Source organism: Ahaetulla prasina, chromosome 11, assembly GCF_028640845.1.
Source record: "Ahaetulla prasina isolate Xishuangbanna chromosome 11, ASM2864084v1, whole genome shotgun sequence".
NCBI lineage: Eukaryota > Metazoa > Chordata > Lepidosauria > Squamata > Colubridae > Ahaetulla > Ahaetulla prasina.
This window is the reverse complement of record NC_080549.1, coordinates 16,200,668-16,217,404: the sequence shown is the minus strand read 5'-3', so window position 1 is coordinate 16,217,404 and position 16,737 is coordinate 16,200,668. Positions and strand designations below refer to the sequence as shown.

General features: G+C 41.1%; 1 protein-coding gene across 1 annotated transcript in view; it reads left to right on the top strand.

Moving 5' to 3' along the window:
* The window catches only part of LOC131183866 (connector enhancer of kinase suppressor of ras 2-like), a 436,268-nt gene that overhangs the window by 209,830 nt on the left and 209,701 nt on the right, over positions 1 to 16,737 (top strand). The window contains exons 3-4 of the mRNA XM_058154608.1: positions 1,653 to 1,855; positions 9,203 to 9,290. Of these exons, the coding sequence (XP_058010591.1) occupies positions 1,653 to 1,855; positions 9,203 to 9,290 (291 nt within the window). The remainder of the gene's footprint in view (positions 1 to 1,652; positions 1,856 to 9,202; positions 9,291 to 16,737) is intronic.

The window sequence follows — 16,737 nt, the reverse complement described above, 5'->3', positions numbered from 1 at the left end:
CAGATTAACAGAGTTGGAAGGGACCTTATAGGTCATCTAATCCAACCCCTTGCCCAAGTAGGAGACCCTACACCATTTTTGACAGATGGCAGTCCAGACTCTTCTTGAAAGCTTCCAGTGATGAAGCTCCCACATTTTCCAAAGGCAACTTCTGTTCCCTGGGTTGATGGTTCTCACTGTCAGAAAATTTCTCCTTATTTCCAGGTTGAATCTCTCCTTGTTCAATTTCCATCCATTATTCTTTGTCTGGCCTTTTGGTGCTTTGGAGAAAAGCTTGACCCCCTCCTCTCTGTGGCAGCCCCTCAAATATTGGAAGATGGCTATCATGTCTCCCCTGGTCCTTCTCTTCACTAGACTAGCCATATTTATTTATTTATTTATTTATTTATTTATTTATTTATTTATTTATTTATTTAGTCAATTGCATATAAGATAGCAGGTAAAAGTATGAACATAATTTGGATACATGAAGAGAGTAAGTAGAAAGGGAATATTAGGACAGGGACAGTAGGCACGCTGGTGCGCTTAGGCATGCCCCTTACAGATCTCTTAGGAATGGGGTGAGGTCAACGGTAGAGAGTTTAAGCTTAAAGTTTTGTGGGTTTGGGGAAGAAACTACAGAGTCAGGTAGTGCATTCCAGGCATTGACCACTCTGTTACTGAAGTCATATTTTCTGCAATCAAGTTTGGAACGGTTTACCTTGAGTTTGTATCTCTTATTTGCTTGTGTATTGTTGTGGTTGAAGGTGAAGTAGTCTTTGACAGGTAAGACATTGTGGTAGATAATTTTATGTACTATGCTTAGGTCAGATTGAAGTCTGTGTAGTTCTAAGTTTTCTAAGCCCAAAATTTGGAGTCTGGTGACATAAGGTATTTTATTTAGAGCTGAGGAGTGGAGGACTCTTCTTGTGAAATATCTCTAGACTCTTGATTGTATTTATGTCTGATATGCAGTGCAGGTTCCAGACAGATGAACTGTATTCAAGGATTGGTCTAGCAAATATTTTGTACGCTATTGTTAGTAGTACAATATTACCAGAGAAGAAGCTACACAAGATTAGGTTAACAATTCTTAGTGCCTTTTTGGCAATGTTGTTACAGTGGGCTCTGGCACTTAGATCTTTAGAAATTAATACTCCAAGGTCCTTGACAGAGTTCCAGTTCCTGCAACTGTTCTTTATATATTTTAGCCTCCAGTCCCCTAATCATCTTGGTTGCTCTTCTCTGCACTCTTCCTAGAGTCTCAACATCTTTTTTATAGTGTGGTGACTAAAACTGGAGGCAGTACTCTAGGTGTGGTCTTACTAAGGCTTTATAGGGTGATATTAGTACCTCACATGATCTTGATTGAATCCCTCTGTTAATGCACCTTAGGATTGCATTGAATTTTTTGGCTGCCTCTGCACACTGCTAGCTCATATTTAGCTGGTTGTCCACTAAGACTCCAAGATCTATCTATCTATCTATCTATCTATCTATCTATCTATCTATCTATCTATCTATCTATCTATCTATCTATCTATCTATTTTTCTTTCTTTCTTTTCTTTCTTTCTTTCTTTTTCTTTCTTTTCCTTCCTTCTTTCCTTCCTTCCTTCCTTCCTTCTTTTTCTTTTTCTTTTTTTAATGTGTCTAATTTCTCTCTTTTTTTCAGAACTACGGTTTGGAGACTGAAAATCTGAGAACGCTTTCCCACAAACTGAATGCATCTGCCAAAAATCTTCAAAACTTCATCACAGGTAGAAGAAGGAGCGGTCATTATGATGGACGGGCTTCCCGAAGGCTGCCAAATGATTTCCTTACCTCCGTCGTTGACTTGATTGGTGCTGCCAAAAATTTGCTTGCCTGGTTAGACAGGTAATTGAGTTTGAATACTGCTTATTTGTTTGATTTCTTTAAGGAGCAAATGCAGTTCGTTTGTTCTCATTCTCTCCTTCTGTCTTCAGCGTTCAATTTCCCTTTGGCAATTTCATTCATGACTGGTCGATATTTTTTTTTTAATATTTGGATGTTAGAAAGAGCTGCCCTTTTGGAGTTGGGGCCTAGATTTGAAATGTTGTACTTTTCTTTCATAAGTGTTAATTAAAAGTTTTTTAAAAGAACATAAAAAGAAATACAAAGGGATAAGAGTAAAGGCAGTAAATAAAGGAAGAAGAAAGAAAAAGTTGGAAATACAGAAAGAAAAAATAAAAAGATATAGGCAGGAGGAACTTCCAATTTCTTTTGCAGGAAAACCAGAAGACTGGGAGCTCTAGTCCCCCCTTAAGCATAAATGCCAGCTGGGTGACTTCAGGCCAATCTCTCCCTCCCTCCCTCCCTCTCTCTCTCTCTCTTTCTCTCTCTCTCCCCAACTCACTAGTTATTTGGGGTAGTTACTATAGGGAAAATAGGAGGAGGAAGAAGGAGTATTAGTGATGTTTGCCAACTTGAGTTACTTCTAAAGTGTCATAAAGAAGGATAAAATCTAATAAATAAGTATAATTACAAAATTACCTCTTTATCTATGATTACAAAAGAAAGCCCTATTTATTATTATCTTGGGTACTTTTTTCCCCTAATCATCAGAAGCACAGTTCCTAAATGCATCTATCCGATTTTATGCAAAAAGCCCCTCAAGGGTTTCCAGTGAACCATAAAGGTAGATAACTGTTTTTTCTCCAATCAAAGAAGCTAATTTAGCCATCTCTGCAAGTTCCACCATCATCTTCATCAATCATTCCTCCACGTATAACAGACTTCATGCACACGCACACACCAGTGGTGGGTTGCTCCTGGTTCAGTCCGGTTCTACAGAACCGGTAGTAAAACCAATGGGAGGCTCCGCCCACCTGCCATGAGGTCATTATGGGTGATCTGCGCAAGGGCAGAAGCTTCTGCGCATGCGCAGAATCGCACACCGTCCCATTGCGAACCAGTAGTAAAGGTAAGTAGAACCCACCTCTGACACACACACACAATTAAGTTTCATATTGTTGTGACCCAGGCCCAAGTAGGTAGTAATAAACTTAGTCCGTGGAAAAAGAAACTTTATTCGAACAGCTGGGAATTACTTCATTCCCAGCGTTGTTCAACTCAAAGTAAAACAAATGCCTCCCAACACAAATTTCTCAGTTATCTCAAAAACCATAGTCCAATTAGGCAAACTGCCAAAGGCCCTTCCTGGCAAACATCCAGAAGCCACAAAAACAAAGACATATACGAAGCAGAAGACAAAGCAGAAGACTCAGCTACAACGTTGTTTTCCGGCAAAGCCCAAATGCCATTGCTGGTCTGTTTTAAGCCTTATGGGAGGGGCCAATCATCTCTTGGCCCTACTCCCGAGTCGTCCTCTCTGCTTGAGCTGCTCTTGCCGTCTGGCAGCTCTTCTCATGCGTGCATTAGGAACAGGCTCCTCCTGTTCCTCTGCCTCACTACTATCAGTCTCTGGAGGTTCTGGAGTCCGCACCTCACTCCCCGATGGCCCTGGCCTCACCTCAGCCTCATCACTATCCGACTCCGTTGCCAGCTCCGCAGGCTGCTGACGGACCACAACACATATTGTATAATAAACAGAAGGACCGGGGTTACATGATAGCAGTATTCCAATGTTTGAGGGGCTGCCACAAAGAAGAGGGGGTCAACCAATTCTCCAAAGCGCCTGAAAGAAAGAGAAAAAGCTATGGTTAGAAACTGATCAAGGAGAGAAGCAACCTAGAAATCAGAAGAAATTTCCCAACAGAACAATTAATCAGTGGGATGCCTTCAGAAGTTGTGGGTGCTCCATCGCTGGGATTTTTTAAGAAAAGATGGGACAGCCACTTGTCTGAAAGGATGTGGGGTCTCCTCCTTGAGCAGGGGGTTAGACTAGAAGATTTCCAAGGTCCCTTTCAACTCTGTTATTCTGCTATTCCCAACCGTGACCGTTTCCAACTATGTGGTCCTAACCAGGCTGTCCATTGCTTAACATTATTTTATTTTTATTTTTATTTATTTATTTACATCAAGCATGTATTTTATAACAGATACAAATGTAAACATAATTATAAATCCATGTAAAGGGTATGAATAAGAGAAAACATTCTGGGACTTGAAGTTCACGTTTTTGGAAATTACCAAGTTTGGGACACACAGTTCCTTGCTCTAATCCAGGGGTAGTCAACCTTTTTATACCTACTGCCCACTTTTGTATCTCTGTTAGTAGTAACATTTTCTAACTGCCCACCGGTTCCACAGTAATGCGCTGTGTATTATCGTCTGCGCATGCCTCTTGCACATCGTGGATTGGCTTTGGGGGGAGGGGCGCCAGCTACCAGCTTTGCTTGTGTTACAGCTGGGTGGTGTGGGGGGAGATGCGCGAGCTATTCTAGGACGAGGCTCTTTTGTTTGCGGTCGCACTATAGCGCCATTTTGTTTTACTTACGTAACGTGAACTAAACTTATGCGCGGGCAATACAAATAGTATATTTTCAGAAATTTAAATTGTCACAGGGAATTTTATGAAAACCTAATGAAAATGTTTTTAAATAATGCTATGATTTTTTTTTAAAAAGTCAATTATTTTTTTTTAAAAAAAGGAAAGTGCTTCTGTTCTGTCCCCCCTTGCCTCCGTCCGAGTGATGGCTTAATTAGCCGGCACTATCAGCTCTGGCAGCAAACTAGCAAGCATCTGCCAAGTGACTCTGTTATCTCCCTTGATGCTGATGAGTCACCCAGGAACAAACAGTACTTCAGCTCTAGTTAAGCAGTTGATTTGCCTGCTACGAAGAGGCATAGCAGCCCTCGCTGGTTTTATATCCTGTGGGGTGTGGCTCCATGACTCAGCACTTCCTAGGCCTGCCCCACCCCTGCTTCTGTTGTTCCCGCCTCTCCTGCCTACGAAACCTAGGGTCCAGCCAGGCCTGATTGCCATCAGCTGGGTCTGGAAGCGTGGCCTGGGGGGGGAGAGTCAGGGGACGGAGGCCTCGTTATCTCCTCCACCTGGCCTGCCTCTGGCTCCTGGAGCTGAGCCAGGGAAGCCGGTGCTCCCGAGGTAAGTCCTGATGGCCCTTCCCCCTCACTTTCCAAGTCACTTTCTGGCAGAGGGCCCAGCTCGGGGGGCGCAGACACAACAGCTTCAGTATCGGACAAAACCACTACTGCCCACCATGAAAGCTGGAACGCCCACTAGTGGGCGGTAGGGACCAGGTTGACTATCACTGCTCTAATACTATTGAGCCTGTTGGCAATTCTCCAGGGTTTGAAGCTGGAATTGTTCCAACCTTAACTGGAAATGTTATGGATTGAGCGCGACATCTTTTGCAGGCATCCTTCTCTCTGAAAAATGATGATGGTGATGATTTACTGGATTTATAAGCCTTTCCGATCAAAATTCCAGTCCTATGCAGCAGTTGTATAATTAGAAGTGGATAGCTATTTATAAGTCAGAATTTAAATTGCTAATAGCTCATTACACCGTCAGGTTGGGGGGGCGGGGTTAACGGGTCAGGCTAGCAACCAGGTGACAGTGACTTCTGGACCTGCCTTAGGCAAAAAGCTGGCTGGGAGTCTCAGCCCTAAGAAGGAGAAAGCAAGAAAAACAAGAATTAATGGTTGGAAACTAATCAAAGAGAGAAGCAACTCCCCTGGAATTTAAGGGAAACTTCCTAACAGTGAGGACAATTAACCATTATTATTATTATTATTATTATTATTATTATTATTATTATTATTATTATTATTATTATTATTATTATTATTATTATTATTATTATTATTTATTAAATTTGTATACTGTCCTTCTCCCGAAGGACTCAAGGTGGTTCACAGCCAATAAAATGCAAACATACGTATAACACAAGTTAAAAACAGTATAAAAGACTAATTCAATGTATGGCCTAAAAATTTGAATACAATTAAAAACCCCGTTTAAAAACCCCAATTAAAAACCCCAATTAAAACTACATTTAAGCTAGCCCTGCACGCTGGAACAAAAGCGTCTTCAGCTCGCGGCGAAAGGTCTGGAGTTCGGGGAGTTGACGGAACCCCGGAGGCAGCTCGTTCCAGAGGGCAGGGGCCCCCACAGAGAAGGCCCTCCCCCTGGAGGTCGCCAGCCGACATTGTTTGGCTGACGGTACCCGGAGGAGGCCCTCCCTGTGGGAGCGCACGGGTCGGTGGGAGGCTACTGGTGGCAGTAGGCGGTCCCGTAGGTAACCCGGTCCTATTACTTCAAGTTTTTGAGGAAAAGCATCAAAGTGTGAGCCTTCATCCAATACATCTCATCTTCCTTTTTAAAAAAAAAAAAATATTTATAACACAACACAAGAAACACAAAACACATAACATATATTCCCTTATTACAACTGTTTCGTAGCAATAATCTTCTAATATTTACATTTTCTCCCATTTCCCCTTATAATATTTATGCCTTATTACTCTATAATTTCTATCACTCATAATATTAAATGTATACATTTTATACACTACCTTACATACATCTTGCACTTATTGTTTGTCCCCTTTCATTATTCTTCACTATTTCTAATCTTCAGCCAGTTGTACCATACACCGCATCTTCCATCTGGATAAACAATAAAGTAACTAATTAAATTTGATTAAGCCACAGAATGCAAAAGAAGGTAAGTGATGGCCATTAAAGGAAACAGACGTGCATTTTCAGAAAAAAACATCTGGGAGGGAGATTTTACTCCTTCCCTCTGTGGCATTGCTAAGATAAAAATTAACGGGACTGGATATTTTTAGCACCATCCCGGCTGAAACTGCAAATCCAGACAAACCTGAAGTGGTCAGATTTATGGGCTACCCAGAAGCAGCTGCGAGCTATCTTATCTACTCTTCAGCAGGGTTGATAAACTGAAATTGATCATGGAAGGTGAACTGCCATTTGAAAGGGGGGGGAAATAACCGAGTTTTTTTTCGTGGTAAGCAGGTTGCTCCCTATCTATTCCCTCCAAAAATTCTTGCATTAGTTTTCAAGGATTTTTCTTGGAATCAAAGTGAAGTTCTCTGTGTGCTTTAAATCAGGGGTCTCCAACCTTGGCAACTTTCAGACTTGTGGACTTCAATTCCCAGAATTCTGGGAGTTGAAGTCCACAAGTCTGAAAGTTGCCAAGGTTGGAGACCCTTGCTTCAGACAATGCTGGCTTGCTGAGCTACGAAAGAGAGATAAGCACTGCACCCCAGCATACAGCTGAATAGGGAAAACCTTTACCTTTTTAATATATTATGTATGCTTGCTTCCTTGAGTTACTTATAAAGTAATAAAGCAGTAAGTGTGAGAGGGATCTTGGAGTCTTAGAGGACAACCAATTCAATATGAGTCCGTCGCCTTCGACAAGACCTAAATTTAACTCATAGAATCATCTATTGTAATGTCCTTCCTGTTAAAGACGACTTCAGCTTCAATTGCAATAATACTAGAGCAACCAATAGATTTAAACTTAATGTTAACTGCTTTAATCTAGATTGCAGAAAATATGACTTCTGTAACAGAATCATCAGTGCTTGGAATACTTTACCTGACTCTGTGGTCTCTTCCCATAATCCTAAAAGCTTTAACCAAAAACTTTCTACTATTGACCTCACCCCATTCCTAAGAGGACCATAAGGGGTGTGCATAAGAGCACAAACGTGCCTACCGTTCCTGTCCTATTGTTTTTCTTTCTTTTTCATATATATATACTTCCTAATATTTACTCATATATATGTTTATATACTACATAATTTTTTTGTATGATACTTACATATATTGTTGTGACAAAATAAATAAATAAATAAATAAAAGTTGTGTGCAACGGCAGCCAAAAAAGCCAATGCAATCCTAAATTGCACTAACAGAGGGATACAATCAAGATCAAGGTAGGTACTAATACCACTCTATAAAGCCTTAGTAAGAATACTGTATCCAGTCTTGGTCACCACACTATAAAAAAGATGTTGAGACTCTAGAAAAAGTGCAGAGAAGAGCAACCAGGATGATTAAGGGAATGGAGGCTAAAACATGCGATGAACGGTTACAGGAACAGAGCATGGCTAGTCTAGTGAAGAGAAGGACCAGGGGAGACATGATAGTAGTCTTTCAATAGTTGAGGGGCTGCCACAGAGAGGAGGGGGCCAAGCTATTTTCCAAGGCACCTGAGGGCCAGACAAGGAATAATGGATGGAAACTGAACAAGGAGGGATTCAACCTGGAAATAAGGAGAAATTTTCTGACAGTGAGAGCCATCAACCAATGGAAGAGCTTGTCTTCAGAAGCTGTGGGGCTTCATCACTGGAAGCTTTCAAGAAGGGACTGGACTGCCATTTGTCAGAAATGGTGTCTGGTCTCTTGCTTGGGCGGGGTGGGGGTTGGACTAGATGACCTACAAGGTACCTTCCAACTCTGCTAATCTGTTAAAGGTGGGATAAAAACCCACCAATAAAATAGACCTATCCACTCAGTCCCTCCCTCACACTCATGGAGCAGTAGCAAAAGGCTTCATAGACACTATAGAGCACTGCACACCAGAACAACTAGACACAAGAACAGTTTTTTCCCGAAGGCCATCACTCTGCTAAACAAATAATTCCCTCAACACTGTCAAACTATTTACTAAATCTGCACTACTATTAATCTTCTCATCGTTCCCATCACCCATCTCCTTCCACTTATGACTGTATGACTGTAACTTTGTTGCTGGCAATCCTTATGATTTATATTGATATATTGACCATCAATTGTGTTGTAAATGTTGTACCTTTACAACAAATTTACAAATTTACAAATGTTGTACCTTGATGAACGTATCTTTTCTTTTATGCACACTGGGAGCATATGCACCAAGACAAATTCCTTGTGTGTCCAATCACACTTGGCCAATAAAAAATTCTATTCTATTCTATTCTATTGTAACCCAACCTGGCTGCTATAAAGCTTTGCAACTGAAGGCACAGGATTTCTCTTCCTAATCCAATCCAGCTGATTTTCACCTGGGGTTCAGGCCTATTCTGCAATGTAATATTGTAGAAGGCAAAGGTGAAACTACTTAAGAGCTTTTTCTAACCAAATTCTTGATGATGGTGATTTTGACATATTTCTATTGACACTCCACCAAGTGGAACAAATCTGGTTTTTCAAGGTTCATTCCTTACCGTTTGTTGACTAGGATGAATTGTTTATAACACTTGTCTTATTACGGGAATTACCCATGATAAATGAACTTGGATGTTAAAATTCTCTCTTTTCCATAGATCCCCATTTGTCAGTGTGACAGAATACTCGCTGCTGAAAAATAATATTGTTCAGCTCTGCTTAGAACTCACCACCATTGTTCAACAGGTAAGAGCAAATTTCTCTTCGACTAAATCCCTTTTAAATTATTTTCATGGTGGCAAAATAAGCAGGCTTCATTTCTCTCTAAGGATAATTGATGTTAAATGAACTAAAGAAGGATCAGTTAGCTATTCGGGTTAGACTCAACCCAGAAAAGATAATTATCCTTAAAGATAGTCTACAGACTTTTGTAAATTAATCAAATGTATTGGTCAGAGAAAAACATTTTCATGGGCGGAAGAGACAGTCATATGCATCTTTAATCATAAATCTCTTCCATCCAACTTTTCCAGGGTTTGTTTTTTTTCTTAAACGTTAATAAAATACTCATTTTTTCCATGCAACTGACAAACACTTTAATAGATTCGTTTTTCTGTGCAACTTGGCTTAATAATTATATGTTTGGTGATTCTATACAGCTACTGCAGGCATGGCTGTCAGATGAAAAAATACCCACCTCGCATCTACAGTATCTTAGACTAATTCCAATCATTTGTTAGTCCAATCATTCTATTTTTTTCACCTCAGGTTTTTAACATGTAGAAATCTACAGCATTGGGATTCTGAAATGCTAGTTTTGTTTTGTTTTTTTTAAAAAAAGCTCTATTTTCAAACCTGACCACTAAATTTTAAATGGCTCATTTTCATTGGTTGAAAATGATCTTTTTAACTAGAGGTGGCACACAGTGGTGAGAAGGCAGTATTGCAGGCTAATTCTGTCCACTGCCAGCAGTTCGATCCTGATTGGCTCAAGGTTGACTCAGCCTTCCATCCTTCCGAAGTGGGTAAAATGAGGACCCAGATTGTTGGGGGCAATAGGCAGACTCTGTAAACCTCTTAGAGAGGGCTGTAAAGCACCGTAAAGCGGTATATAACTCTAAGTGCTCTTGCTAGGGCTATTAGGAGCTTGGTGGCCCAGTGGTTAGAATGCAGTATTGCAGGTGAATTTTGCATAACAGCTTGGAGTTCGATCATGACAGGGCTCAAGGTTTCATCCTTCCAAGGTTGGTAAAATGAGGACCTAGATTGTTGGAGGCAAAATGCTGCCTTTGTAAACCACTTAAAGAGAGCTGTAAATCATTGCGAAGCAGTATACAAATCTAAGCGCTGTTGCTATTGCTATTTAGTATATAAAGACAATCTTCAATTTAAAAATGTTTCTTTAGCAACTATTTGAAGGTACAACAACCCTGAAAAAAGGGGGTTATAACCAGTCCTCAGACTTATGACCATTGCAATATACCCAGGGTCATATGATCAAAGTTCGGGCTCTTGGTAACTGGCATGTATTTATGATGGTTGAAGAGTCCCAGGGTCATGTGATCACCATGTGCAATCAGCTTCCAATGGGGAAAGCTGGATTCACTTAATGACTGCATGATTCACTTAACTGTGATTTGCTTAATAACTGAGCTGTGGTGGTGCGGTGGTTAGAATGGAGTACTGCAGGCTAATTCTGCTGACTGCCGGCTGCCAGCAGTTCAATCCTGACTGGCTCAAGGTTGACTCAGCCTTCCATCCTTCCGAAATCTTACCGAGGAGGACCCAGATTGTTGGGGGCAAAAGGCTGACTCTGTCAATCGCTTAAAGAAGGCTGTAAAGCACTATGAAGCAGTATATAAGTCTAAGTGCTATAGCTACTGTCCTTCCTTCCTTCCTTCCTTCCTTCCTTCCTTCCTTCCTTCCTTCCTTCCTTCCTTCCTTCCTTCCTTCCTTCCTTCCTTCCTTCTCTGTGCTGGAATGCAGTATTGCAGGATAATTCTGTCCACTGCCAGCAGTTCGATCCTGACCAGCTCAAGGTTGACTCAGCCTTCCATCCTTCTGAGGTTGGTAAAATGAGGAGCCAGATTGTTGGGGACAATAGGCTGACCCTGTAAACCATTTAGAGAGGGCTGTAAAGCACTGCGAAGCGGTATAGAAGTCTAACTGCTATTGCAAACTGTGGCAAAAAATGATTGTAAAATTGGGTGCAATTCACTTAATAACCATTTAGCTTAGCAACAGAAACTTGTTGTGGGTTACCTGTATATATTGTTGCTGGATGATCACTTCATCGTAGGAATAAACTCCTGCCTTGTAATATCTATTTGTGGCCTTTCTTGCAACAGGAATTCCATGCCTTCGTTGCGCTGTGAAAACATACGTTGCTCATATTTCAATTCTAGGCTCAGCACTTAAATGGAGTACCTGCTTCTAAATTTTAAGCAAACAGGGGTGGGGTCTTCCTTTATTTATCCTCTCCGAAACTTCAATTGCCTGTCATCTCCCCAGGAATCTTTTCTAACTGTTGGAATCTAAGTAAATGGTTCTATTGTTTAATTGACCATCTGCTCTTTGGAGTTTGGCTTTACTCCAGATTCCCTGGATGCAACCCTGATGCTAGGCACCTTGGCATTAAGCTATCTCATCAAACACGTTTTTAAATTAGGTTGATGTGGCAAGCACATAGTTTTTCTTCCCTTTAGTTATGCAATATGAATTCCGGAAAAATGAATGCTTTGGAAAACCAATCAAGAATGGTTTTGTTTTTTAAAAAATAATTTATTTGGCTTTACATGGGGGTAACAGGAGCTCCCTTACAGTCAAGATCCAGAACTGAACACTGTTGCATTGTAAATAATTTGAGGGACAAAGCCAAAAGGCATAAACATTGACATGAGCCGTGGTGGCGCAGCGGTACTGCAGTGCAGTACTGCAGGCTAATTCTGCTGACTGCCAGCTGACTGCAATTTGACAATTCAAATCTCACCAGGCTCAAGATTGACTCAGCCTTCTATCCTTCTGAGGTGGGTAAAATGAGGATCCAGATTGTTAGGGGCAAGAGGCTGGCTCTGTAAACCACTTAGAGAGGGCTGTAAAGCGCTGTGAAGCAGTATATAAGTCTAAGTGCTATTGCTACGTAGATGGAAATCTCAGCTCAGAGGTTCAGCTCTAAGCCCAGATATAATTTATTCTCTTTGGGTTTCAAGAGTTGAATGAATGATTGCTTTGGTTTGGTTGATTGCTCTCACTGTCAGAAATTTTCTCCTTATTTCCAGGTTGAATCCCTCCTTGTTCAGTTTCCATCCATTATTCCTTGTTTGGCCTTCAGGTGCCTTGGAAAATAGTTTGACCTCCTCCTCTCTGTGGCAGCCCCTCAAATATTGGAACCCTGCTATCATGTCTCCCCTGGTCCTTCTCTTCACTAAGCTAGCCATGCCCAGTTCCTGTAACCGTTCATCGTATGTTTTAGCTTCCACTCCCATAATCATCTTCGTTGCTCTTCTCTGCACTCTTTCTAGAGTCTCCACATCTTTTTTATAGTGTAGTGACCAAAACCAGATATTGGATGACCATTTGTTTGAAATGGTATAGGGTTTCCTGCCTGAGCAGGGGATTGGACTAGAAGACCTCCAAGGTCCCTTCCTGACTCTGTTATTCTATTCTATTAGTAGGAAAAGAAGGAGCAGAAGAATAGGTAGCAGTTGAGATGAACTTGGTGCCCCTCTGTTGGAAGAAATATTCAGTTCCAAGTGGGGGGAAAAGACACTGGAAACATGGAGGCTGCTTGGAAAGATGGTTTAATGGTGGTCACATGTTCAAGGCATTGGGTGAAGAACCAGAGAGGAAAGGAGAAGAAGAGAAGAAGAGGGGAGAAGGGGAGAAGGGGCAGAAGGGATGCTGAGTGCCTGAGTTTATACTCTCTGTGGGGCCCCACCTTGGTGTTTCTTGTTCCTGTATAAGAAATGTACCCTGATTGGTTGTCAAACTCCCAGGTGGTCTAGGGGTCTTAGCTAACATTGTAGGTTGTCTCTCAAGCTTGCCTGAGCCTTGCCATGTGGTGAGTTTCTGTTGCTAGATGAGTCCTATTGTGTTGCAAATGATGGTCCATTGACAAAGATGGGGGGATTGAGTGAGCTTGGCTGAACCCTTAATTGTCCATTGACAAAGGTGGGGGGAAGTGAGTTTCTGTCTCCGACCCATTGACAAAGTGGGGGGGAGGCAGGAAGCTGCTTTCTTTAAAACAGGTTTCTCCATTTCTTATCCAGGGAAATATAATCTTCTGCCCTTTTTAATATTTTCTAAAGTATTTCATTCTTCTAGGAGAGGGGTCAGTGCTAACTTCCTACACCTCATACAGATTTAGATGTTAGCGTTTGCAAGCTGCTAACAAGGAACAAGGCTTTGAAATAAGTCAGGTGGCCGTTGAGTCAGCTCTGTTTCAAAATAATTCTGCCACTGTTCAAATTAACCCCACTCTGAAGTTTTACAGGGGCAGATTAATAACAACAAAGGAAACTGTTTTTTCCAACCATGAGCATCTATTCCTATTTGAAGGCATGGGTCTAAGGTGGATTGAGAAGGAAGTCACATTGTGTGTGAGCGAGGAAAAAAAAGAACCTCCAAAGTTAAATTGATGCATGTCTTAAATTAAAAAAAAAAATCTCATCAGATGAAACTTCATTATAGAGAATGGCTGCTGTGAGACTCAGAAGCCATCTGAAAAAGATCTTGTACCAAAAAATGTCCGCTTTGAAACTCAAACTCCATCTGAAAAATAATTTGGGTTTTTTTTTCCTTTATAAAATGCATTTTCATTAAAATACAAAGAAGAAGGATTGGAGATAGAGATCAGCAGGGGGTGGTGGGGGGATTTTTGTTAATTAGTTCATTCCCATACAGCCAAGTGCAGCATCCATCTTTGATTGTCTCCTGGTCACTGTGCAATTATATCAGAGCTCATCATCCTGTTGGAAGCCAATGGACTGTTTTAAGGAGCCTTTTAAAACAGGGGGGATGGAAGTTAAATCGGGAGCTGTAAGGGAAATCATCTTCAACGTTAGCCTTGAAGCAGATAAATTGCCACCAGGAATGTTTCGTAATTGCCTGGGGAGACAAGTCATTTTCCCCTTTAATAACTGTATTTCTGGCAAAAAAAAAAAAAAGAGAAAATCTTATAATAGGGAAGAGATGCCATCCTTGGTAAAAAAAAAAATTAAAAAAAAGAACTGGAGACTTGATTCCATTTCATTCATCAGCTAAAGAATACATTTGATTCATGTGCTTACCTGTTGATTTGGCTTTATATGATCAGTCCTGGGTATTCGCATCCAAGTGTGCTCTATTTGCCTTTATTGGAATTTCTGCAAAATGGGAAAAAATGTGGGAAGGTATTTTATGTTAGGGGATATTTTCTAGGGTAGAGAACTCATCCAATTTAAGCAAAACATTCTGTATTTTACTGTAAGGTAAAGGTAAAGGTTCCCCTCACACATATGTGCTAGTCATTCCCGACTCTAGGGGACGGTGCTCATCTCCGTTTCCAAGCCGAAGAGCCAGCGCTGTCCGAAGACGTCTCCGTGGTCATGTGGCTGGCATGACTGAACGCCAAAGGCACACGGAACACTGTTACCTTCCCACCAAAGGTGGTCCCTATTTTTTCTACTTGCATTTTTACATGCTTTCGAAACTGCTAGGTTGACAGAAGCTGGGACAAGTAACGGGAGCTCACCCCATTACACGGCAGCACTAGGGATTCGAACCGCCAAGCTGCCGACCTTTCGATTGACAAGCTCAATGTCCTAGCCCCTGAGCCACCTCGTGTACTGTACATTATGCAAATACCCCAAACAATAAAACACAAGGCTTTGCTTTGGGTGTTGGTGTCCCTTTCTCCTACACAAGCTATAGAGAGACAGAGTTGGGTTTGCCCAAATCAGCAAGAGATCCCTGTGTTCCATCATGACCACTTTTGGATATCCAGGTCTGAAACTGGTAGAATGGTTCATATATAAAAAATATTTTGCAATTTTACATGTATGAACACATGGGAAGAATTTGAATATGTAGGAAGAGTCTCACAAGGCAATTCTAGTCAAGTTGCTGGAAGATTCATTGATCTGAAAGCAAAGATGGAACACTGGTTTACTCTTAATCATGATTGATTAAGCCACAATAAATGGGTTTAGTTCACACACAACACCAATGCATCACTTAAACATTATTTAAAAAACACTATGATTCGGCTAATGGAGCAAATGAAATCCTAAACAAACCAGCTACATTATGTTTTAGCATGGAGTTAACAGCTTAGTTCAGCACCATGGACAAGACACAAGATTCTACGGTAGTACTGTGTATACATGGTGGTGCAGGGGTTAGAATGCAGTATTGCAGGTTAATTCTGCTGACTGCCAATTGCCAGCAGTTCGATTCTTATGATTGGCTCAAGGTTGACAGCCTTCCATCTTTCTGAGGTTGGTAAAATGAGGGCCCAGATTATTGGGGGCAATATGCTGATTCTGTAAATCGTATAGAGTGGGCTGTAAAACACTGTGAAGTGGTATATCAATCTAAGTGCTATTGCTATTGCTAATAGTATAGTATAGTATAGTATAGTATAGTATAGTATAGTATAGTATAGTATAGTATAGTATAGTATAGTATAGTATAGTATAGTATAGTATAGTATAGTATAGTATAGTATAGTATAGAGCAGAGCCTTGGTGGCGCAGTGGTTAGAGTGCAGTACTGCAGGCTACTTCTGCTGATTGCCGTCTGCCTGTAATTTGGCAGTTCAAATCTCACCAGACTCAAGGTTGACTCAGCCTTCCATCCTTCCGAGGTGGGTAAAATGAGGACCCAGATTGTTGGGGGCAATAGGCTGACTCTGTAAACCGCTTAGAGAGGGCTGTAAAGTACTGTAAATTGGTATATAAGTGCTATTGCTATAGTTACAGTGTTCATGGACTATGGCTTTCTGTTGCCAACAAACCTAGATAGTATGGTTTTATCAAACAACTATGGTTATAAAAACCTGCAGGGTGAGTCCAGCACACTAGCAGTGGATTCCACCAAGAATATTCAGATTTTAGATGTTAATATGTGCAGGAACCTCTCCTGCATGTATTCAGTTTACCAGCCTTATATAGGATCAGAAATTAAGCTTGGGTCCGGTAGTTTATTACTTGGATGGGAACCACCAAAGAATTCCAGGCTAAGTTAGGAAATAGAAAACACATCAAAGAGAAAGTAATAGCAAATTGCTTCTTGGCATAGAACATTGATTAGATGATGTCTTGGCTTGATCCAATATGTCTTCAGTAAATGATGCATTCACTGATGATTTCCCATCATCAAGAGTCAGTAGGAGCATCTCTGATTTCCAAGCGGAGTGTGAAGCTAAGAGTGGCTTGGAGAATCTGAAATTTAACTCGCTCAGCATTGAGCTTAACTCTTTAACCAAGAGCTGGTCCTATCTCCCAGCCCTGCCTACCTGATACGACATCTAATAGAAAACCATCGTTTTTTAATCTTGCTAAAAAGGCAAGATTATAAATCAATCGATGGACAATCAAGACTGCATTCCAACTGATCTTCTAGTTCACAAGTCTTAAAGTTGCCAAGGTTGGAGACCCCTGTTCTAGTTCCCTCCCACAGAACGAAGGGAAACGAACGGTCAGAAATGGCTTTT